Source organism: Mesoplodon bidens (genome assembly GCF_964165515.1).
Source record: "Mesoplodon bidens genome assembly, chromosome: 20".
Taxonomy (NCBI): domain Eukaryota; kingdom Metazoa; phylum Chordata; class Mammalia; order Artiodactyla; family Ziphiidae; genus Mesoplodon; species Mesoplodon bidens.
This window is the reverse complement of record NC_138181.1, coordinates 27,767,422-27,791,700: the sequence shown is the minus strand read 5'-3', so window position 1 is coordinate 27,791,700 and position 24,279 is coordinate 27,767,422. Positions and strand designations below refer to the sequence as shown.

Genomic DNA, 24,279 nt, shown 5'->3' with positions numbered 1-24,279 from the left:
TCATATTACTGTGGTCGGTCAAGGTTGGGGAAGAGAGAGGGAGAAAATCCCACCCTGGTTTGATTAACACTTTAGAGAAAAAGTTTAAAAAAAATTTTTTTTTTGGTAATTGACTTATACCCCTCCACTGGTTTCTGAATGTCATATTTAAGATACAAAACCTAGGACTGTTAATACAAGCAGGTTGAGAAAATATATACATATTATATATATGCTTTAATAATAGAAAAAAAGACAGAGCATTTATTTTACCCCGTGATATCCTTAATGCTTTTAAATAATACATGCCTGACCAGATTCATTCAGGCCATTGATTTTACATTAAAAAGGGATGCTTAAAGTACTACATATGGGTTATGACTTCTTTGAGAATTTATTACATGACACTAATTAAGCATGGAATGACTGGACAGTAATATTTTAAGTCAGGGGAAAAATAAAAAAACTCCAGTTCTCTAAAAGCCATTCACCTGGGCCAGGAGAGGACATATTCCAGGAGATATATGATGTGCTCATGGCCTCAAAGCAGATCTGTATCATTCCCTTCCAGTTCCTAAAGAACTCAAGGACCTCCATGGAGTAACTAACTACATCTCAGCCCCAGAAGAAATGCTCTACAACCTTGTGATACTGGGTGCTTTGAGATATGCTATATTCAAACAAAAGCCATTATTGGACATTAGCTTGTCCGAGTGTTTTGTTGGCCTGTTGCATTCCCAAAAGTTTTGTTAATAACACACAGTCTGTATTTAAAAATCAATTATATCCAAAGCCTTTTTAGAGATGTGCTTTTTATTTCAGTATTTTATGAGATTATAATAGTAGTTACAGGCGGTGATAGAAAAGTTTGAGACATCATAACACAAGAGCGAAAGGGCCTATGGTATCCAGAATATGTGGTGACCATAATGATAAAGGCCATGTAATAACCCTGTGACATGTTTACCGTGGAGCACTAGGGGATTAAAAACAGACTATGATAATAGTTGTGGTAGTGTCACAAAGCCTGTGTCTGGACAAGCACATTGAGATTGTTCTGTTCTTTCTTTTAAAATATTATTTTCCTTTACTGTTATAATGTTATGGAGAACATCGTATAATTACTATGAGAAATGTTACAGAAATTTTAAGATATATTCTCTTACTTAGTCAACATTATATTTGGTTTACATTTCAGAAGTAACAGTGAAATTGATTGAAAATATTCTGGTAATTAATTTACCATTTTCTGTTTAATTAAAAAATTTGTTTCAATTTATCTGTGGTTCAATAGTGCAAAAGTAGTCACTGAGATTCTGATAGTACTGAAATACTGTTTTTCTCCAATCATCATTTAGATTATAGCTGCAGTATGTAGGTATTTTGTGGAATAGTTTGGCTGGAGCTGATATTTAAGGTAGTTGACACTGGAGAGAATTTTCCAGTAATTTTGTTCTGTCTGTAGAGACCCAGGACTGCTTCCACAGGAAAACTAATCTTTGGCTTTTTCAAATCTCACTGTTTCTAATGTTATATCCTTAATAATATTATTAATTTTTGATTTTATAATCTCTGTTTTCATGTACAGTATTTTATTTTGCTAAGGGGAGATAGAAACTTCTCTTAGAGCAAACATTTGTTTAAAACATTTTGAACAGTAGAGGGCAGCAAATTTACTAGACAAATAAGTATATTTGGTTTCAACTTCACTTTGATTTCCACCTTAAAAAATAGATACAACAAACAAATATACTAAATCCTGATTTATAGAAATCTATTTCTATGATAGACTATGGAAAAGGGAGAATACCTACCACCCTGCACCCTACCTTGGAATGGCAACTTCCCATGAATTACGATTTTGTAGATTAAAACTTCCATTTATCGTCTCAGTGGGCAACTGTCTAGAATTCATGCCAATAGAAATTAGAAGACAAAACCCCCGCAAGGATAATTGGTAATTATCCATAACTTTGGAACTTAATGAAGGGCACATGCTTGAGCAGAGCCTCGATGGTAAAGAAATGGTAAGTGGCAGAACTAGAATTTTCTCTATGCCTTAGTTGACCTTTCGAATCCCTTTAGTCAGGCAACAATTAAATGTATTATGTAGCAATCTTGAGTCACTCTAAGGTACGCAGAGGCCTCACAAAAGTCAGTGATACACATTCAGATGGTCGGCCAACAGACAGACAGACATACTAATGATCTCACTAAATCAGCACTTTCCATGAGGGACTTGAAAGTTTTTTAGTCGTTCAACATGAATGTTAACATTCAGAAACTCATTTAGGAAGCATGATCATGCTCATAACAGACAACAAAAGAGCAGAGATACTGCTGCGCCTCTTTCTGCCCTCTTTTGATCTCTTTTCATTTTGAAAAACTCAGCACACCTGGGCGGGCTTACAACCAACACCGGGTCCTGAGCTCAAGAGGAAGTTAAGAAAACATAAAATTATAAATCACACACAATTCTTATTTAAAGGTAACCTATTTTTGAAGTTTTGTTTTCTACAGTTTAAAAGCATTTTGTTGCTTTTCAGGTTATAACAATTCTACTGTTCTCAGAATCCTTATTGTGAGCATGGGATTTCTATGTGCTGTTCCGAACAGAAAAATTGCCAACATCATTTGGTCCTTTATAACTTATGCTCATTAGATTTTTAAGCTTTAATGACGTTGGCTACTGTGTTTTATATTTATTGAGATACCACAGTAAATGCTCTACACATTGTTAGTTGGAATAATTTTTTACGGTTCAAACCAACAGATGAAAGTCTCAGACTTTTTATAGCTTAAGCTTTAAGTGACAGTCTTCACTGCTAAAGAAGCTTAAATTTACTGAGGGTTTAAATTGCATTTCAACTCTGCCCTGTGTTTTCAATGCTTTTTCTTTCACTTTTACCATTATGTGCAGGTTTAGTTATTGTAGAGGAAGATAACATCTCCCCATTATTTTCTATTTTCAAGCATAAAGGTGTCCTAAATAAGTGCTTAATTGAATTTATATTATTTTATTTTAATGTGGTTCACCTATAAACATATCCAACCCAGATGGGATGTAGAATTTTTATTAATATAATCCAAGCAGAGAGTTTGCATGATTGTCTCATGGAATACATTGTGGTTCAAATCAGTTTAAGATAAATTCCTGGTGATGGCAAAGTATTTTTCTAGATCAAACATTTGGCCCATTTAGTCATCATTTGTAAATTTATAGTCAAATGAGCATCTAGGCACTTCAAAAATTGTATTCATTTTTACTTTCCTGTCAAAGAATATAAATGCCTATTCCATTGATTTCTAAGGAAGAGGAGGATCCTTTTGGCCAGGGTCGGGGGAGGACTTCTCTTCCTCTACCTCCTTTGTATGCTAGGGAATTGTGGAATTAGGGAACCACAGTTACTAATAGCAGTGTGTGGAGTTCCTCGTGTGTGCTTTGATGGAGACGCATGGTGCCTTTTGTCACTAGAAATGTACAGACTTCATAGATAAGCAAGAGAAAAGGATTAGGTCCCACCAACTTTACCCACTAACTGCAAGGGTAAAACCTATACTCATTCCCTTACTATTAATTCAGTGTGTATTCACTGAACACCTACCATGTGCCAGGCATTGCGCTAGGTGCTGGGGATTCGACTGGTGCACCAGACGGGGTCCCTGCCTTCAAGGAGCTTAAAGTCTAGTGAGGGACACAGACAAGTAAACAGGCCATTACAATTCAGGGTGGTGAGCGGTAATGCAGTGTGCTGTAGGGGGTGCTCACAGCAGGGGAAGCTTGGCCCCAGTAGTGTCCAGTAGTCGGGATGGTGCCCTGGGGGAAGTGAGACAGGCCAAGGAGGAGATGGGATTTTCCACAGGAAGAAAGAGATGGTGGAGAGAGCATTCCTGGCAGAGACACAGCCTGTGCAACGGTCCGGGGGGGAAGATTGAGAGCTCTCTATGGAGCTGGAACATGATGAGTGAAGCAGGAAAGGCAGGAAGATACTTGAGGCTGGAGAGGTCAAAATGGGGGCCAAACCACAAGGTTTTTTGTATATTCCATGAAGGAACTTGGATTTTGCTCTAAGGACACTTGAGAGCTGGGAGAAAGTTTTGAGCAGGAGGTTTTCTAAGATTGCCTTAGCCGTGGTGTGGAGACTAGATTGGAGAATTAGGGGAAAGAGTTAGTGGCTGTCATTCTAATATAGGCAATGAACAATTGTGGACCAGAAGAGAGGAGTGGCTTTGGCATTTCTCCTGGAAGGCAGGACTTCGAGATGGCTGGGGAGAGGGGAATCCGAGATGACACTGGGAAAACTGGGCAGACGATGGCATCATCTTGGAATTCAAAAGAGCAACAGAGAATAACCCAGTGGCGGTGTATAATTTACAGACCTTAAAGATGAAAAGAGCAAAGGAATGCTCACAGACCGTCTTGGAGGAAAAAGACATGAGAGTGCCTAAGTCTTATGGTCCTTACGTGTTGTCCACATGCTGTTCCATCACCCTTATTTAGCAAACCTGCTTTCTATCCTCTCTCTCGTGTGTGTCCAAGACACTCTCGAATCTTACGTAAACTCTATCAAGATACAGCCACTCTCTGCGACAGCACCATGCCCTGAGCCCTTTGTTTCTGTTTTTCTGATTTAGAGAGGCAGCTGGAGTGGATTCAGGGTTGATGAAAAGAAAAAGATAATAGTCGAGTCCTGTAATAAAAGCCTGGCCAAAATGATAAAGATGATTAGCTCAAATCATTTTGCATAAGGCTGGCCCTCAGCAAAATGGGTTAGGAGGGATAAACATTTTGGTTCTTTCCATTTCTTCATAAGATCTCCATTTTCATTTCCTTCCAAGCTTCTAGGTTCCTTCCACTGCTCCTTTCCTGTGGCAGCAGAGACCCATCCATACCCAAATCTTCAGCCACACCCACATTCCAGATCTTTCCATTCTTCTTAGAGCTAGTTAAGTATACTGGTCTTGTGTCCTAACTACTCAGGGCCCAGGTTGCTGGTAAAATAAATCCAGTACACTAATTTATTATAAATGAACAAATAAACTAACTTATACTGCAAAATAATTAAATAATCAAATACTCTAATTAAGGTGATAATGGCTACCAGCTAAATGTGTTTTCGATTTAGCTAATCCTGGGTGTGCAGCAGTAGGGTGGTACTTAAGTGCACCAGGCATGAGTCTGCCTGGGCTCAACTTCCAGGTCCAGCGCTCACCAGCCACGGGAACCTGAGCAACGTTACTTAAAATGTGCTCAGCCTCTCTATCTGTAAAACGGGAATTACATACATGTACTTCACTGGGTTGTTGGGATCATTATATGAGATAAGGCGTAAATTACTAATTATAAGGCTTGACACATAAGTAAGTGCTCAGTAAGGAGCTACAACTACTGCTATTGCTGCTGTTATTATTATTACTTTTTTTTTTTCCCCCGGTACGCGTGCCTCTCACTGCTGTGGCCCCTCCCGCCGCGGAGCACAGGCTCCGGACGCGCAGGCTCAGCGGCCATGGCTCACGGGCCCAGCCTTCAAAGCTTTAACCCAAAGACATGAGTAAAGTGGAAATTTCAGTCACAATGACAGGGCCTGTAAATAAGCTCTTGATGGGGCGAATTCATTTGGTGTGTCTCCATTTTAACCATACAGGACATGGTCTACTTCTCACAAATGTGGCGCTACTGTGCATGTTGATTAAATGATAGACTCCAAGTTCCTTGAGGTAGAGACTATGTTTTGCTCACTGCCGTGTCCCTCACACGTAGTACGATGCCTGGCACATAGGTGGGGCTTCACGGGTTTTGCTGCATGAGTAAATACCAGAAATATCCCGACGGGATTGCTTCCAAAATCAATCCTGTTTCCTGACATCACAGCTACAAAAGCATTCCAGGACAGTGACAACCCCCAGCATCCTAAGAGTCTCAGACATTGTTAGAATGATCATTAATGTTTCGTTATTTACATTTAAATTTGAGACTCATTATTTTGCATGATTATTTTGTGATTTTAAATTTTATGCAATGGTGATATCATGGTTCACCCAGTTCTCATCTTAGAAATTTCAGAGATCATGATATTCAGTCATATAACTTAGTGAATGGGTTATATGTTTGCAGTGGAACCTGCAGTTCGGTGGTGTTCCTTTTTTTTCTTTCAGTTTTTCTGGTAAAGTCCTGTTACTCTAAAAGATATGAGTTATTTGAAGAAAGGCAAAGAAGGCTTAGAAAAATATCCTGTATGAATTATGTGATTATAAGGTTTTTGAACATGTTTCTCAAGAACATAATCATAAGTACAGGGTTTCAAAAACTAAATCAAGGACACTTATTTTGGGTGTGGTGAGCAACGGTTTCTAATCACATTTCAGGGCTGGCCTTATGTTATATATAATAATGTGGTTTCTTGGATACTCTTAAAGGCACTAACAAAGAAAACTCTCTTTTTCCTGTTCACTGAAACCTAAAATTCTTTTAAGACAAAGACAAGAGCAAATCGCAGCCAGGTTTTGATAGAGGGGATGCAGAGGAATTATAGAATTTCAAAGAGATCCTGAAGGCATTGGTCTAGGGGAGGAAGTGAGGACTGGGGGAATCAAAACAAAAGAGGGCCAAGGAAGAGCCTATTTGTTCAGTTGTACTTTGAGGAGGCAAGTGGTTATTTACAACTTTCTATGTCTTTTCCTTTGCATGTAATTAAAATATATAATTGGGAAAAACACTGCAAAGTTAAATGTAATCTTGATCCATTAGATTGACAATCAGTCAGGAAACTTGAGGCTTGGTAACCTGAGGGAGATTTAATAAGAATCAATTAAAACAACTTGTTATAACAAAGGACATTTGGAAAATTTCCCTTTAAGCCAAAGAAATATTAAGAAACCAAAATGGAAACCAAGGGATGGAACTGCCTGGTCCATTTGTATCAGAGAGAATGAATGATTGTTCTCATTAGCAATGTAGACTGGCAATTCAGTGCTGCATTTGAGAGTTGTTCTTTTTCTTTTTTTAAAAATTAAACTCAGGATCACGATTAGGCACATTTATAGTTACATGAGAATGAGTCCTATATTTGATGAGTAGGGACAATATATTAGAGACTGTATCTTTAATTCTGAGATAAGGTACACAAATCATGATACAAAATAAACATGATTTCTAAATAATGCCAAATAAATAAATTACCTTTGTGATTAAAAAATTGCTAAACGGTATGAAATTCAGGTTTATTTGGGAACCCAGGAAACCTAGAGAACTGGCGTTCTGTTTAATGACAAGTGCTTACTGGTCTTTCATGCTGCAGAATGGATGACTTCCCAGGTTCATATTCAAAAATACTCCTTGGCTCAGAACGAAATTTCCTTGTGTCCACTTTTCTGTCTGGAGGGTCCCAGTCATGCCTAGAAATCAACAACAAATTACATATTAAAATAATTCTCTGTGCTTAAAACTGTTGTATAAAACCACTGATTATCTGTTTTCAAAGCTAATTTTAGTATAGACTTTTTTTTTAAACCGTCTCAGGATAAAATGTTAATATGCAAAAAAATACCGCATTTGTGTTCTGTTTTTCGTAAATGATTTAAAGAAAGCCATTTCTTTGATTTCCTATTATATTTTCCTCTACTTCTTTTCATACAAGGACTATTCTCCTGCTGGCTCAATAACTCACACGAGGGGTTTGTATTGATAGAAATGCAGCCAGTTAGCTGCTGGTGAACTCTGGGGTCACAAATGGCAGCTGTGTATTTTTGTGTTTAGAGGAAGTGGCGGTTGTGCTCCATTAAGTTATGTGAGTTTATCCCATCACTCTGTGACCTGGCATCCTTGATCCGAAGTGACAAGGAGTAATGTACACGTCATGTTTGATCTTGTTTATCTTGCAAGTGGCATCATAGTTTGTGAAAAGTGCAAAAGTATCACTTGGGCTGCCATCCATAAGAGCAAGTTGTATGGCAGCGGAGACCCTCCATGGTTTTACCCTTGAAAAACCAGAGGCTGGCATCTATTCCATCGCATAGGAGACCCTGGCATCAGCTCTTTTTCCTGAACTAATATCCTTCAAGAGGCAGGCAAAGAGGGACTTCAAAAGTAAAGCTTTTCTAGGTAGCTGAGGCTGAAGAAGGCTTCCTTTGGGAGGATCACATTTGAGGAAGAAGGATTTTCTGACTGTAGATGGAGGCAATTCTTTTGGTTTTTTCCTTTTTTTAAAAAAAATATATTTTAATTTATTTGGCTGCGTCGGGTCTTAGTTGTGGCATGCGGGATCTTTGTTACCTGTGAGGGATCTTTGTTGCAGCATGCGGGATCTTTAGTTGTGGCATGTGAACTTCTTAGCTGTGCATGTCGGATCTAGTTCCCCGACCAGGGATTGAACCCGGGCCCCCTGCATTGGGAGCTCGGAGTCTTAGCCACTGGACCACCAGGAAAGTCCCATGGTGGGGGCAGTTCTGACCCATAGAGTGGGATGAAATTCTGACTCCATGCATGTTGGAAATAGAAGTTTCTACAAGACAGGAGAATTAGGGGCAGGCAGGTCCTAGCTTTCTAGTAAATTGATGAGCAATATTCAGCAGACGTACTTTGAGCATCACATAAGACAATGTATATGAAAACATTGTAGAAAATTTTAAGGGATTATCATGTTTCTCAATGAAAGATTTATTTTTACTAGACATATAGAACAAAATGCATTTAAATCTGAGTTCATTTTGGTTCTTTTTTTTATGGCAGAGATAGCATTTTGTGTCTAGACAATTATTTCTCAAATTTAAGACATAACGCCTATAAACACATAATCATCATGAGGAGACAGGCATTAAAATTAGAACTCTTCACACATAAGGTATGTCTATCTTTGTGGTATCTTATACCCTATATGATCATCAGTTACTTTTAATGGTACAACAAGGTGTGGAATATAATATTTCTGGGATGGGTATGATAGATGGATGCTTAATAACCCTATTAATACTGAATAATCCTTATATTCTTATTTATTATTGCTGGTATAGCATGAACTATGGCTTTAGTTAGAGCTGAGTGTGAATCCTGGCTTGGACATACTAGCTGCATGAGCTGAGCAACTTACTTTAATTTTCAAAACCACAGCTTTTTTTTTTTTCTCTCTCTCTCTAAAATGGGTTTAAAATAGAACATATCTCATTGGGTTGTTCTCAGAATTAAGTAATATAATACAGGAAAAGTGCTTAGATTAGTGGCTCATAGTGAGGTCTCAATGAAGGTTACCTATAAGTGGTACTATTAGTCATTATCCTAATAAAAACGGCCCAATAGAAGTGTGTTTATAAATTTTTATTTTTGTTTGAATAGTTTCTATAGAAATATTTCAGTGGGGAAATTAAAATTAGTGTGTGGAAATGAGTCACAGGTAGACACATTAACTAATGCCTTACTTATGATTTATGAATAACCTTTTCTGTTTTCAAAAAGATACTTTTGTGATCAGAGGGGAAATTTTAAATCATTAATAGTCCTAACATTTCAAATCTGAGGAAACTGGAAATTAACTGCATAATCTCTGACCTGCTATGCCAAAGGGAGTGTCAATTATTTCTATTTATTTGTCTCATATGCATTTATTGATCAAAGAGTGGAGATGACGCTCAGTTACTTCAAGTCTAACTCAGGTGACCCTGATATTATGAACCAATATTGTGAAAGTGTTTGCTACACTCTTGATAGGGGAGGTGAACATGGCACCTTTATAAGACTGTACATATACTATCTCAGAAAGGTAAGCAGTGATTCTTCTGCTGCATGCCCTGTGGGCTTATTTTTATCCTAAGCTAAATACAGGACACTTCAGGGGAAAATGCCTTACTTTTCTGTTGAAGACCGATCTCTTGGTCGAAGTGGTGGGACTGGAGGAGGAACGTGCGGGGGAGGGACAGGAGAGGAAGCATCCTTAAAGGCATCAGTGCCATTGTCGGAGTGGCTTTTGGAGAGGGGTCTGTAGGTCTGGGTCTTGGCAGCAGGATGTGACTGAGCTCTGTAGGGTGAGTTGTACAGGCCTATCAGGAAACACAACACAGCAAAACAAAAACAGAACAGAAACAAATAACATTTTGAAAGTGCATTACATTATTTATACCCCACAAAAATATCCCATGATTTTACCAAGATTATTATCAGTAAACATATTCACAATGCATGCATTGGATGGTATGCTCTTGATTTATTAATATTATTAATTTATTAATCATTATTAATTCATTAATGGATTGAATACACGAGCAGTTGGTTACAGTGAATCCTCATCAATTATTATGGAATTAGTAATAATTCCAACTGGTACTAGAAACAAACTTACAGATACTTAGCAAATTTTCTCGTGGATAATGTAAACTAATAACATAGTTAAGATTTTAGAAGATTAAAAATACTTAATAGAACTGTTTCCAAATATCTTCTATTACTTTAGAAGCTCTGATTTGCATATGCTAATTGACATGTTAATTGCAATCAAACAAAATATTGAGCAAGTTAAATACATGCGGTGCAAGGCATAAGGAAACATCAACTCTCAGTGAGCTTATAGCACATCTGGGGAAAAGAGACATGATTAGAATTATGATTGAAAATAATTGGTAGCATATGATAAAAGCCACATGAGGAAAACATATTTTAGGCATTAAAGATTTTAGAAGATGGTGATTGGTCGGAGAAGATATCACAGAACTGATGACACTAGAGTGAGCCCTGAAGGATTGGTTTGGGTGGGTCGGGGAAGAGGAGATGGCAGAGGAAAAAAAGCATCAGAAAGTGCAAGGCATAGAACAGCGCGATGTAAGGTTAGTAGGAGGGGAAGAGACTAATCAGAGTTTCTTTGTCTACCGATTAAATGGTAAAACTCTAAAGGGCCCTGCAAGTTTATATGTAACTACCGTTCAATTGACTAATTCTAATGGATGCAAACTTTAATATGAAAAATAATTATAGAAATTCTGAATTTCCTGCCACCTCTATCTTTTGAGCTAAGTCTATTTTCATTCATCTGCTTCTCCTGAAGTTCCATGCAAATTGGCTATGACAGATGAGACAGTGTCTGCACTTCTGTTTTGCCTCAGTGCTACAGTCAGACTTCAACTTGAGCGCTTGTTCAGAACGAAACAGCAGACCCAAAATGGAGTTGCTCATGCTAAGCCCCACAGCACCAAACCGAGACTTAACTTAGTTACAGTTTTGACTCTGCCAGAAATGGAATCTTCAAGCAGTCCATCAGGAATGGCCTGGCCAGCACGAGTTAGATACTCTGCCTGACAGCCCCCTGCCCTCCCCTCGGGGGAAAGGGACCTTGCAGTAACCCACCCGCTGTTTTTCTTAGTCTAACTTCCCTGTTCCTGCTCCCTTCTGCCTATTGAAAGCCGTTTGTTTTGTTCAGCTCCTCGGAGCTCCTTTCTATCTGCTAGATTGGATGCTGCCTGATTCATGAATCGTTTAATAAAGCCAAGAAGATCTTTAAAATTTTCTCAGTTGAATTTTGCATTTTAACAAGCTAAACACAGCAGAGGAGTTAGGAGAACCTGAGACCAGGAATAAAAGTTGAGGGAATCCTAGCAGGCCACCTGCTATCATCTGGAAGAGCGAGGACTGAAAACCAGATTCTTGCAGCTTGCTGAGCTTGTTCTGCTTGTTTTTTTCCCTTACTTGTCGTCGGACACTAGTAGCAGAATCCTCAACAGTGAAAAGGCCTGAGTGCTGGCCTTCAGGCCTCGTGGAGGGGACAACCTCATCCAGTTTGGGGCTGTGGCTGGCAAGGGGACCTTGATGGGAGGCTGCAGCTGCTGAATGGGACGTGGGCCTTGGAGACTGCTCTACAGAAGGGAATAACAGGCACTGTGCAATCGTCCTGAGCCTGGGGCCGGGAAGTGACAGGCGGCCCCGTGTGGGGTCCCCTGATGTGACATTTAGGAGAAAGCGATGATGGAAACATTTTTCAGGGGTCCCTCACTCCAGCCTGCAACCATTTCACAAGATACCAACTCACTCAAGTTCAAGTGGCAATGCCCGGAATTGAAGTCGATCCATTATGACCGCTGGCAACTCTGAGTCAGAAAAGTGGTCCAGCCAACTGGGATGTTTAAAAATCCTTCAATGAATGATTGCATTTGGAGCAAAAGCATGGACAGGGTCACAAAATACTTTGCTTGACTTGTTTTTGGGGAAGTGTATCTGAAAGATCTTACGCAATTGTAATCATTCTCTCTACTGATAAAAGGAGATCTTTATCTTATTTTGTACCCCCTGTTACAGTATGTTCTTTCCTGCTGTCCTTCACACTTTGGTTAAACATTCCTGAAGCTGAGAATAAACTAACAGTGGGGATGAAGGAGGTAAAATAGTATTAGTTCTCATTTCCATGAGAAAAGATCAAATCTTTCTTTATACATGCTGAGAAAAGAAAAAAAAAGCACCTTCCTAATTGTAGAGACTGAAATCGTGCACTCAGAGTGGTAAAAAAAAAAAAAAAAAGTGACTGGGAAGTTCTTCCAAGCATGGGAGGGCACAGTGTAGTCATGGCAAGCAAGGAAACCCATCCTACCTGCATTATATGTATAAGGAGTATTATACATGTCTGTGTCATCATCTAGAAAATGAAACATAAATATTATGGTAATACAGATTGGTCACCACATCCTAACAAGATAGCAGAACTTCAGAGAAACAACAGATTTGTTAGAAAACCAACACATTTTGCCTAGTTCATAAAACCATTTTTAAATTTTCAAATATTATGGTGGGTTTTTTTTGTTTTTTTTTTTTGCTGGGCCTTTGCAAATTGACTTCTCTGGGCTGTTAACAGGTTTGCTCTGCTGCCCACTTCACAGCATACAGATATCAGTCCCTCTTCCTCCTTTCCACCCGTCCTGGATCATGAATTTCCTTTAGTAAGTGCTTTAAAGATCCCTTGTCAACTCTGTGAGACCCAGCTACAGTCACTGTCTTGATATGGGGCAGATACACGTGGACAGAAGAATAATGTGTCTGTTTAAGCAGATAATACACCAGGCCAGTTTGTACTGTGGATAGGGAAGGATGGAGGCATAAGGCCAGAGCCCCTGGCACTACTCCAAGGGCTACCTTCTAAGAGGCTTCCTGGCAGCTCAAGGGTGAAGCAGGAGTGCGGGTGTCTGGGAGTTGAGGGGTGATCTAAGAATAAGAAGTGTTGAAAAGAAGGGAGGGCCATGAAGTTTGCTGGGGTCTTGACAGTTTGTGTGAACCAGAACTACACAAAAGAGTATACATCCTTCAGCCCACAAGGACCTGATCAGAGAACAGAACTACATACCCGGCTTGTGCACCATGTGGATTTGCTTAAACATGGTCTTGTACCAGTCCTTTGGCCTGTCAACTGTCTGTAAAAGAAAATGTCCAACAGTTACAAAACTGGTTCCAAATAAACATTGTTCCTCTTTGTATATTATATCTTTTTAAATAGCAGATGTCTGTTCTGACTCTTTACTATGTCATGATGACATATCAGTCGTTTATCCAGGGATACATGCAATTTGTAAATATATTACCCTTTGTTTGAGTGGAGGCTGAGTTGGAATGTTATACGCTATGGTTTTATTTCTTCCAGGTCACAGCTGTGCCCAGCCCTAGATAGTTGATATTTGTGCAAGCTTATGTATATAAAATTAACTGAATAGAAGTTATACTGTTGTAATTGTTTGCTTTGCTCCTTTTGGTGATAATTATCATTATCCATAATAACTTGTTAGTGAGTATAGTGTTCAATACATTATTTTAAAAATTAACTAGGGAATATTTTGGACTCGAATTGTATTCTGATCATTGGCTTAGAATTAAAGAAATAAAAATTTGGTATTTACTAGTCTAAGTTACTAAAATATTGACTATAGTAAACAATCTAGTGTCCTAGAGCAAGTCACAAAATATAGATGTTGTTTCAAAATTTCTTTAACGTGATAATAAAATGTTGGCAACATTTGCTGTGCTAAACTGTAAGTTCCTTAAAAGCAGAAGCTCCTTATCCACCCCGCTTTTGACATAATATAAATAGTAGGCTGCAGTGGAAAGCTGAGATTAATTTCAGATCAACCTAGATTCAAATCTTGGTTCCTTTCATTACTGTTTAATACTTCCAAGCAATAAGAATTTGGGCAAGTGAGGTAACCTTTTAGGGCCTCAGTTTTCTCTTCTCTAAGATGAAATAATTATGTCCACATCGTAGAATTGTTACGGAAATGAAAGAGACAGTGTATACAAAAAGACCTAGAACAATGCCTAGAATATAAGAAATGCTCAATAAATCATAACAGTAGGAAACCTCAGATATTTACAGAATAAAACAATGAATGAATCCAGGTTATTGGATGGAAGTCTACCTAATTGTATACCTGTGAAAGTGGACATAGGCCTTTTTAATCATAATTCAAGATTTTGCTTGGAGTGTCTTCATTTTAACTCTTCCAGGGTTATTCTGGTAAGAAACTTGACCATTCTATATATAGTGACTAAATATACAGATTTTTCGAGGCAGTTCTCTTCATAGAAAATATTCTGTTAGGAAGGCCACAAAAGTATTCTTGTATTTGTTGGACTGAGCTTTGGTGTAGATTTTACATCCTGATTTTTCTTTCCAATGTGGTCATCGTGTTTTCCATCTGGAAACTGAGGGTTTTGTGCTATATCTAGACTTATTTTGATCTCTAAGAATATATGATTCTGGTAATCACCACAAATACAAAGTAACATCAAGGGCTAATTGACTTTGTTGGGAATCACTTCTTCACTCATTCTAGGCTCTTTCTACAATGGAAATATTGAGTGGATCACTGGTGGACTTTATACTCAAATGGTGGGAGCTGGTGGGAGAGGCAGTGATAAAACAAGAGTCTAGCTGTTATTTGCTGGGTTAAACAAAGTACATGAACATGTATCTTTAAGGGACATTTACTTTCATAAAAGATGGATTTCTTTTTCATTAAGCTTTAATTCCTTTGCAGTCTTTAGCAATAAAAAATAAGACATAATTTTGTGTAAAAATGTTTCCCAGCCATACCTGGACACAACCAATGGCAATGAGGAAGCTGAATAAGTGAGTTATATCGCTGTATATGGCAATGCATCCTGACAGACAGGAGTTTTTCCTTCACTTGCTGGAGGGCACATATCCGGCAGGACCTCTGTTGTGCCATCTGCTAGCTTTATATGGTGAGCACAGAGATGCCAGGAAATGCCCAGGTTGCTTGGCAAAGAGGAACGCGTGAAACTGATAAATGGGAATACTAAAACTCTATGTCCCTTTCTAAAAGAAGTCCTCTAAGCATTTAAAGTCCCTTTTATAAATGCCACCATGTAGGTTGTTATGGCAAACATTGAGATTAGGTAAACGGAAGTCTACTCAAATTTCAGGAAGTTTACTTGTGTATTTGTTCTTCAAAATGATTTTGCATGGACAGTAACTACTAGTAAATCACTATTTGGTTGTTTTCTATAACTTGGCTGAATAAACCTGAAGTTTTACACTCCTGTAGTTTACAAAACATCAGAACTCTACATTGATTTATCGTGCAGAGATTTCCAAAAAGGGAAAAGACACATATTTTCTACAGTTTTGGTGATAATTATCATTATCCATAATAACTTGTTAGTGAGTATATTGTTCAAGACATTATTTTAAAAATTAACTAGGAAATATTTTGGACTCGAATTGTATTCTGATCATCAGCTTAGAATTAGAGAAATAAAAATTTGATATTGGGCTTCCCTGGTGGCGCAGTGGTTGAGAGTCTGCCTGCCGATGCAGGGGACACGGATTCGTGCCCTGGTCCGGGAAGATCCCACATGCCGCAGAGCGGCTGGGCCCGTGAGCCATGGATGCTGAGCCTGCGCGTCCGGAGCCTGTGCTCCGCAACGGGAGAGGCCACAGCAGTGAGAGGCCCACGTACCACAAAAAAAAAAAAAAAAAAATTTGGTATTTACTAGTCTAAGTTACTAAAATACTGACTATAGTAAACAATCTAGTGTCCTAGAGCAAGTCACAAAATATAGATATTGTTTCAAAATTTCTTTAACGTGATAATAAAATGTTGGCAACATTTGCTGTGCTAAACTGTAAGTTCCTTAAAAGCAGAAGCTCCTTATCCACCCCTCTTTTGACATAATATAAACAGTAGGCTGCAGTGGAAAGCTGAGATTAATGTCAGATCAACCTAGATTCAAATCTTGGTTCCTTTCATTACTGCTTAATACTTCCAAGCAATAAGAATGTACACCAGTATACATTATTCTATTCTATTTTTGCCCCTTTCCAGCTTGGAAAAGACTCAAACGGTGTTATATTTGAACTAGAAGGAAAGAATCTTACATTTCACTTAACTACTCGCCTTAATTACACAGTCTCGTGGTATCTGAACCCTAGCGGTTTTTGTTGTTGTTATTTTTAAGGATGGCAGTAAAAGGCTAACATAGACGTCCCAGGTCGCATGAGAGAGGGCAGTCTGGGGAGCTGCTTCCCTTTCTGCAGATAGCTCAAAGGTACATTTGGTTAATTCTTGGCTTTCTAGAGTTTCCATGTTACTTTTTGAAATTGTTTCCTTGGTCTCTGCTGCTTGTCTAAAATGAGACTCTGAGATGATACACTGGGACAGTACTGCCTTTGGTGTGTACACTGAGCAGAAAACCCCTGTGAAGCCATGTAAGTCTGATAATCATTACTTTCTATGTGGATGAGAAAGAAAAACAGCCTTGGAGATTCTTGGCCTGCCGTGGCTCAGACATGGCGAGACTCCACATTTATAAACACAGCTATACTTGGGGATGTGCTCTGTGGGGCTGACAGATAAGAAATGTGAATGAGTCTTCAGACCTGTGCCTTCTCTGTAAACTTTGAACAGTCTACATAAGAGCACAGCTGTACATAAAAATGTTGGTTCCTTATAAGGAACTTCTGAGTTGCTTATATTTTTATTTTCTATTTTATAGAGGGGGAACTTGCATTGAATGTCTAGTATCTGCGTTTGTTTATGCATATCTGCAACATGCTTTTGATTTGGCAGTAGATTAAAAATATATAAATTTTTAATATTTCTTGATTTTTCACTAACCATCTATAACATCTCAGTTTTTTCTTTTAAAACGTAAAAAGCAAGGTCTTGCTATTTAAGAAAATCATATCTTACAGATAAAGACAGTTCCAGCTTTGCATGTCCATTTGTGTCTATCATATATTGACTTAAAAACATACCTAGAGGTCTCAGATAAAATCAGACAATCTATAACTACACAGAATCAGGGATCTCCTAATTTGTCAAGGTTCAATTAAACAAAACCAGTGACACTGTACCTGTCTGACACTGTATCTGCATTTTGAGTCAGAAATCTTAAAAGAGAAACAAACAACAAAGTGCCACCACCAGAAACATGCAGCCACCCTAAGATTAAGAATGTTAGTCACAATCCCTGAACTTTTCCTGTCACTTAAATATGACAATCATTGGTTCCAACAGAGATTTTTAGGACTTTATAATTAGTCACATTCAACATCCCCAGAATCTAATGAGTCTAAAGCCCCAGCAACTGCTCTACAGATTTACTTTCTGGCTTCCAATTCTAATACAGATGCTTGGAATAATCAATTTTCAACTCTCCTCTCCGAGCACAGGATCCCCATATGATGAATGCAAATCCAAGGAGACAAGAGACCCCCAGTCTTTGTCCTTCGTTCTTTCTGAGCGATTCCAATCGTCCCTGATCTCTTTTTCTGATCTCTTGCCGGTTCTTTTCCTCTCTCCACCCTTGTCTTTGGCCCCCCAGGTTTGCCTTCCAGGCCAGTAGCTCTCGGCACCAGCCCAGCCGCATACGTGGGTGTTGCAGACCGAGTGTATGCAGTCGGCGCTCCCTTCTCTCACCACCCCCCAGTTTCACCTGCAGAGGTGCTGCCGCTCTCATCCTGGCGCCCCCAGTATTCCTTCGCGCAGGCCAGCACAGACCTCCTCTGCAAGTGGACTGAATCAGCAAGCAGCTGCCTGCCCAAGCTCAGCCTCTGCTGCTGCTGAACTTTGCCAGAAGGGGCTGCCCTGAAACACCGAGCAATGTTCTGGCAGAGTTTAAAGACTTCAAAAAAAAAACCCCAAACACTTTCACTTATCGCCCCGGAGAGCTCTCAGCAGGCACAGCTGACGAGGGACACTGAAACGTGATGTGTATTTTCCTCAGACAGTTTTTCCTTTCCACGACATGAACTCCCTTCCCTCCAATCATCTCGCTGCCCAGCACCCAATTCACAGCTCCCAGTCTCCTGGTGGTAACACACACCATCCATCTCAAGAAACAAATCACCGGTTTATTCGCAATGCACATGGGAATTCAGTGCAGCCAAAGAATTCACATTTTCTACTTCATTCTCTTTTCTCTCTCTATTGCCCCAACACTCCGTGGAAGAGGTAAAACCAGACAAAGCCTACTTTTATCGTTTAACAGAATCACAATTTTCGTGATTTTTTTTTCGTGATTTTTAATTGAAATGGAAAAACAGATTGGGTCATTATCTTCAATCGACAGTTCCCTTTCTCTGCCACACACAGCATAATATTCATGAGAACTCAGATGGCACGGAGGGCAATCCTCATTATATAAGAGCATAGGAATGCACAAAGCCATTGACAATCCATCCTTTGTGGAGCCTGTGCACAGCCCGGGAGCAAGGCGCGCTGGCATTTCCTACCGTTCTAATTGCCGTGGGGATTCCGGATTCATCCACCGGCCCGATTCCCGGGTAGTGCGGCGCTTTGATGACTGTCACTCTCTTCTCCTCCTCTGAGGATCTGTACAGTGGTATCGAGCTGCCCATGCTGCCGTCCAGAGACTGTGCATGCTGGGGGTATGTCTCTGAGGAATCTGCGGAGAAAATTTGGTGACATATACTTGATGCACGAGGAATCAAATTAATGGAGCCTCATGCCTACCGTAATATAATATATTTAATTACATGTAATTACGTATAATTACATAGTTATATGTAAATATATAATACTATATTATAATATATTTATAAATAAATATAAAGTGTATTTCCATCACTCTATCTTTTAACTCATTGACCTTAAATTTGAGCCACTCATTGGTAACATGTAGGTATATACTGAATAGACCTCTAACAACAAGATCCTCATCTTTCAGTGATGAGGGGAAGGGGAAGAATAATATTTGTTGAAAGACCATGCGGCCACGTGGCAGCCACTGTGTTAAGAAAGCATTGTACATGCATTACTTCATTTTATCCTTCTAGTAATCTTGGGTGAGGGGTCCATTTTATACATGAGGGGGCAGAAGCTGAGACAAGTTTAGTCATTTCCTTCAGGTCATCATTTACGTTACTATTATTTTGGTGAAACTGCTGACTACCATTTTCTTAAAGTAGTAAAGTGTACTTTTAGGATGAAAAATATGACTATTGAGTCTATGACAGTGATTTTATAAAAATAAAGTGAAAACAAAAACCACATAAGGAAATCTTCACATCCAAACATACTTGGATGTGAAGGCTTATGGGTAGAGAAATGATCGTAAGCTATTAATATTAACCTTTATTTAAGACTCCATGATGGCCACTAAACTAAAGTAGCTTCGCTTTTACTTTAAAGTAGCAAAAACCATGACTTCTCACCCCTTGGATGTGAAAATTGCCCTAAGCATACATTGTGACTGAGATGTATCGTGCTCTTCATGCCATCTTCGTTAATTTTTGGTATACTTTCATAAGAAACAGAGAGGACATAGGTGTACTCTATATTCCACTTAGAGTTTACAGGTGTTTATGAAAATCTACATTATCATGTGTTTAGTACAGTTGATAATATGACCTCCTGTTTTTCTACAATAAATTTCAAAATTTTGCTGACCAAGAATGACTCTTGGCCATGGTTTGTCAGATCTGTTAGTCAGGTCTCTTTTTATGTGCATATGGAAAAGTCCTTGTGTCAGGGCAGCAGTCATTGATTACGTATAGGTATAGATATAAATATAGATATAGACATCTAAAAAGATATGACTGTTTTGTAGCAAATTTATACACAATTTCATAAGATTTTTAAAAAATTTAACTCATCATTATAAGGATAAGTAGAGATAAGACCTTTGTAAACTCATATCCATTATAATATTTGTAACTGCTGTTACTATGACTGTGTTTTAGTTTGCAACAGAAAAGCATTTTCAATCCATTTCTGATGAAGAATGAATAAGGCTAGGAATAAAACTGCTTTACGTGCCACTGTATGTAAAAGTAGTATCTTTTCCAAGCAACTCTGAATTAAGACGCAAAGTGATATTTGACTCTGGTTTTCCATTTAATTACAGAAAGGATTTGAGTGGGCAACCATGATGCTAGTATTTCTATCAAACACTTTTTGAGCACTGAGTATTTGCAAAGGCCTAGCCTAAACAAACAGTGTTAACTCTCTTCATATGTGGTCATAAGATTCTATGAACTTATAGCTTACAAGTTAACCCTTTATTTTATTATGCTCTTATATGGTCCACTAACTCTCATTTTTGCAGCTTTGTCCTCAACTTTATAAAGTTCCTCTAAGGCAGAATAGATTTGTGTATATTCCTCAGGACCTATCTCAGCACTGGCCAATTGGAATTTGTTCAGTATTTATCTACAGAATTTCTTTCTCTGTAGTATAGTTTATATGTAAAATCCACCCATTGATATGTTCTAATATAAAAGCCTATCCATACTTAAGTATTTATATATTTTGTTTGTTGGGGTGGGAGGGACAAGACTGTGTTCATTAAGACAGGCAAAGGGGACAGAGTCCAACTTTGATAATAATTATTTGGAAAAATATTATGGCTGGGATAATTTGTAGAGTTTTACTATAGATGTGTAATCATGCATAGCTCCATAAAGAATCTAGATATAATGGACTCCTATTATAACACTACACCAGGGACTGATTATATAAGGGCAGTATTTTGGCACAAAGCCGTTCTACTCTCTTATACTGTAAAAGGACATCATTATAAGATTCACAGATGATCCCAGGAGCAGCCTTAGAGAAGGTGCAAGTATATTTAGACTTTTCTTTGAGTCTCATGGCTACATGTAAGTCTTATAGTTAGAGAGGCTTTGTTGGCTATAGAAGTTGAGTTCCACAATCCATAGGCTGGGTGTTCCTGGGTAAACTAATAGCCTCATCTTCTTTCCATACACAGTTTTGGGGAAGAGAAGGCACTGTCTGCTGTCAACGAGGACATGGGAGTTAAAGCCCTGTGTTCTAGTTTCTTTCTCTCTGCTGGTTGGTGGTGGCCAGAGGATCAGTCTGCTTTTCTGAGAGGTATGTTGTGGTCACGTGGTCCCGCGCCGTCTTCCCTGTTTCTTGCTGCCCTGCAATCCTTCTAGTTGCTCAGCATGGAACCTTTCTCAGCTTGAATTCAGATGATGGTTCGATTTGGGTTGTTTTTCAATGTTTGTTTGTTTGGGTTTTTTTACATTTTTAAAAACTAAGAAATATTTATTACATTATTTTCTAAATTGTCCTAATATATTTTGCTGCATAAAAATATTTCTAACATTATATAGCACAGCTTCTTTTCCAGGAAGCTTTAAAGAGTTCATGAGCCCCATGAAACCATATGTTTAAAAATTTATATGAATGCTCTAATGTTCATTTTTCTTGGGGGGGAAAAGAGCTCTATCTTTCATTTAGTTCTTAATTCCCAAAGGATTAAGAACTATCTTTCTATAAAATTCTGCATCATTATTTAAAGGAACTCACATCCCTGACTGGTGGTCTTCTGGTCTCAGTTTGAATAGTTTAGTTTACTACTTTGGGAGGCAGCCTATCCCCTTGTTAAACTGTTTTAACTGTTAAATAGTTCTTCTTTATATATATCAAAAGCATTTTCTACAATGAAAGCTTTTCCACAAAAGAAAGGGCTGTCTCGAACATGGATGGTATTTGCCACCCATGGAAATTCACTACATGAATGTTCTCCTGGTATATATGCACACTCCTCTCCCCAACTGGCCATCTTCTTCTTTCTGCCCCATCACCCCAAATATCTAATAGCCTTCTCCAGACTCAGATATAGATGCAGTCATCGTCTTGGAATAGCCGGGTCCCTATTTTCTCCAGTGTTAAATCCTCTGCCTTTGATTCCTCCCCTAGGAGAGGCTCATTAAATAGTGGAGTATTGAATGTTTCTGCTTCCTTTTCCAAAAATTACTTGGATGCTTTATATTTTTCTCATTTGGTTTGTACCTGGTATATTGAAATTGTCATGAAAATCGTGACTGTCAGATGACTTACCAAGTGACCGGCCATGCTGCATGATAATGCTTGAATTGAGTGAGCCTGGTAGCGAGTAGGCGGAAGGGGAAAACGGCCTTTGATAGTAACTCAGTGGACTCACGGTGCCTCCAGAGTTTCCATTCACTGTTATCTGGCTCTGAGAAAAGTGCAGAGACATCCTGTTAAAGCGCACGGTCCCCTGTAAACATCACTCCTTTAGATGACAATAATGGCTTCCATTCACATGACAGTAATCAGCTGTCAACTATTTATTTACTAACTGATGTCGAGAAGGGCATGGGATGTCTTTTTTCAGTGTCTTCTCTATCTTCCTTTACGCTGAAAATCACTCTCTTTGTATGTCAGAAGGCACAGGAGGTGATTAGGAGAATGGAAGCAGCTGACCAGTGGGCATACTGCTCTGCCAACAGTGATGTCCAAAGATATCAGAGGAGCCAGTATAAAATAAATGTGGAGGGTGAATCTGCTCTAATGTCGTGACTTAAATCACACTGCTCTGGGTGTAGGATTTTAAAAGAACATTCTTTGACAAGAGGAAAGTGATCAGTTCTCAGGCTTAATCAGGGATATATATCCTGTAGCAAATCAAGGTTTCCAGGGCAAGGTGACTGACATAAGGTGGACAATTGTTTGGATTTATATATGTCATGAAGCAATCTATCCTGGAAGAATCAAATACCTGGCAAAGCATCAGAAAGTGGTGTTAACCCCCCGGCTTCTTCCTACTCATGTTTCATTTAGCACGTTATAGGCCTCTTTTTGGTTCCTTAATAATTTATTGTTTTGATTGCTTTATATTTGAGTATTTTCATAGCCCCAGTGGTATTTCAAGATTCTTGTTGAAGATGGTCGTATATATGCTTTTTAAACATATTTTGCAACCTGGTGCTAATAGGATAGTAGATATTCAATAGATACATATTCTAATTGAATTGAATCAGCTCAGTTAGAGAGGTTGAGCTCACTATTAAGCATGCCTGTCTGTCCACAACATAGCACTGAGCATTGTGGAGATTGTATAATGCATGCAAATAAGATAAAACATTAGTAAGAGCATTTAGTTGAAATACCTTACAGCTGAATACACACAAAACACACATGTGCACATAGATAAAGAACCATAATTTGTGACCTTTATCTGCTTACTTGAAAACAAATGAAACTTCTGTCGTATAGGCCTGAAACATAGGTAGTCAATTAATTGAACATTTCCATGATTTTTCACTTTAAAGCAGATGTTGTCAAATAATGTAGAATTAATCTAGTTTCATTACTTTATAGCCATACCACATCTGTCCTAAAGTCAGTAAGCGTATCATTACAATGATTGTGCTTAATGATGAACTACTGCTCTTGAGGGTCATCTGCCTTAGAGCACTGGCCATTCAGATAAGTGTGATGCACAGATCTACCCAAATGCTTCAGAGTGCTTACATATCTGTGATGAATTATTCGAGACTATTTTTGCCTCCTGGCCCAAATCCAGTTTTGTTGATCTTTGTAAATATAATTTAAATATTATTGTTATAATTAATGTTAAAGGTCGGAGAATTCTTCTTATTAAAAACTATCATGTTACTATGGAACTAAACTTAGGAAAGTTGCCCTGCCTCCTATTTTGATGGTTCCAATAACATTGGTTATGGGTTAAACAAAACAAAAGCTGCAAATAGATTTAGTCTTTCATCATGCTAAATCAATTAGGATTTTACTAATGAAATAATACTACTAGAATTTTAGAAAATACTTTGTTGTTATAGTGAAATAATTATTAGGAAAACCATCTCATGGAGAAGGTACGTGCAATTTAAAGTGTTACTTGAAACTAAGTTCAGTTACAATTGGCTCCACAAAGCTACATGTATGCTTCTCAGGCTCCTGAAGAGTCTTAGAAACAGTAAATTAAATAGGCTAGTACATAAATAAATACACTATCACTGCTTTGTATTTTTGGGTAAAGGCATTCCTTAGAGTTTTAAAAGTAAAGAA

General features: G+C 38.4%; 1 protein-coding gene across 4 annotated transcripts in view; it reads right to left on the bottom strand.

The window, feature by feature from the left end:
- The window catches only part of SORBS2 (sorbin and SH3 domain containing 2), a 208,821-nt gene that overhangs the window by 47,797 nt on the left and 136,745 nt on the right, over positions 1 to 24,279 (bottom strand). For all 4 annotated transcript variants that reach the window (XM_081220854.1, XM_081220851.1, XM_081220852.1 and 1 more), the window contains exons 7-12: positions 22,288 to 22,426; positions 18,693 to 18,865; positions 13,287 to 13,353; positions 12,540 to 12,584; positions 9,819 to 10,008; positions 7,260 to 7,374 (exon numbers count right to left, since the gene is read on the bottom strand). In XM_081220854.1, coding sequence (XP_081076980.1) covers positions 7,260 to 7,374; positions 9,819 to 10,008; positions 12,540 to 12,584; positions 13,287 to 13,353; positions 18,693 to 18,865; positions 22,288 to 22,426 — 729 coding nt within the window. The remainder of the gene's footprint in view (positions 1 to 7,259; positions 7,375 to 9,818; positions 10,009 to 12,539; positions 12,585 to 13,286; positions 13,354 to 18,692; positions 18,866 to 22,287; positions 22,427 to 24,279) is intronic.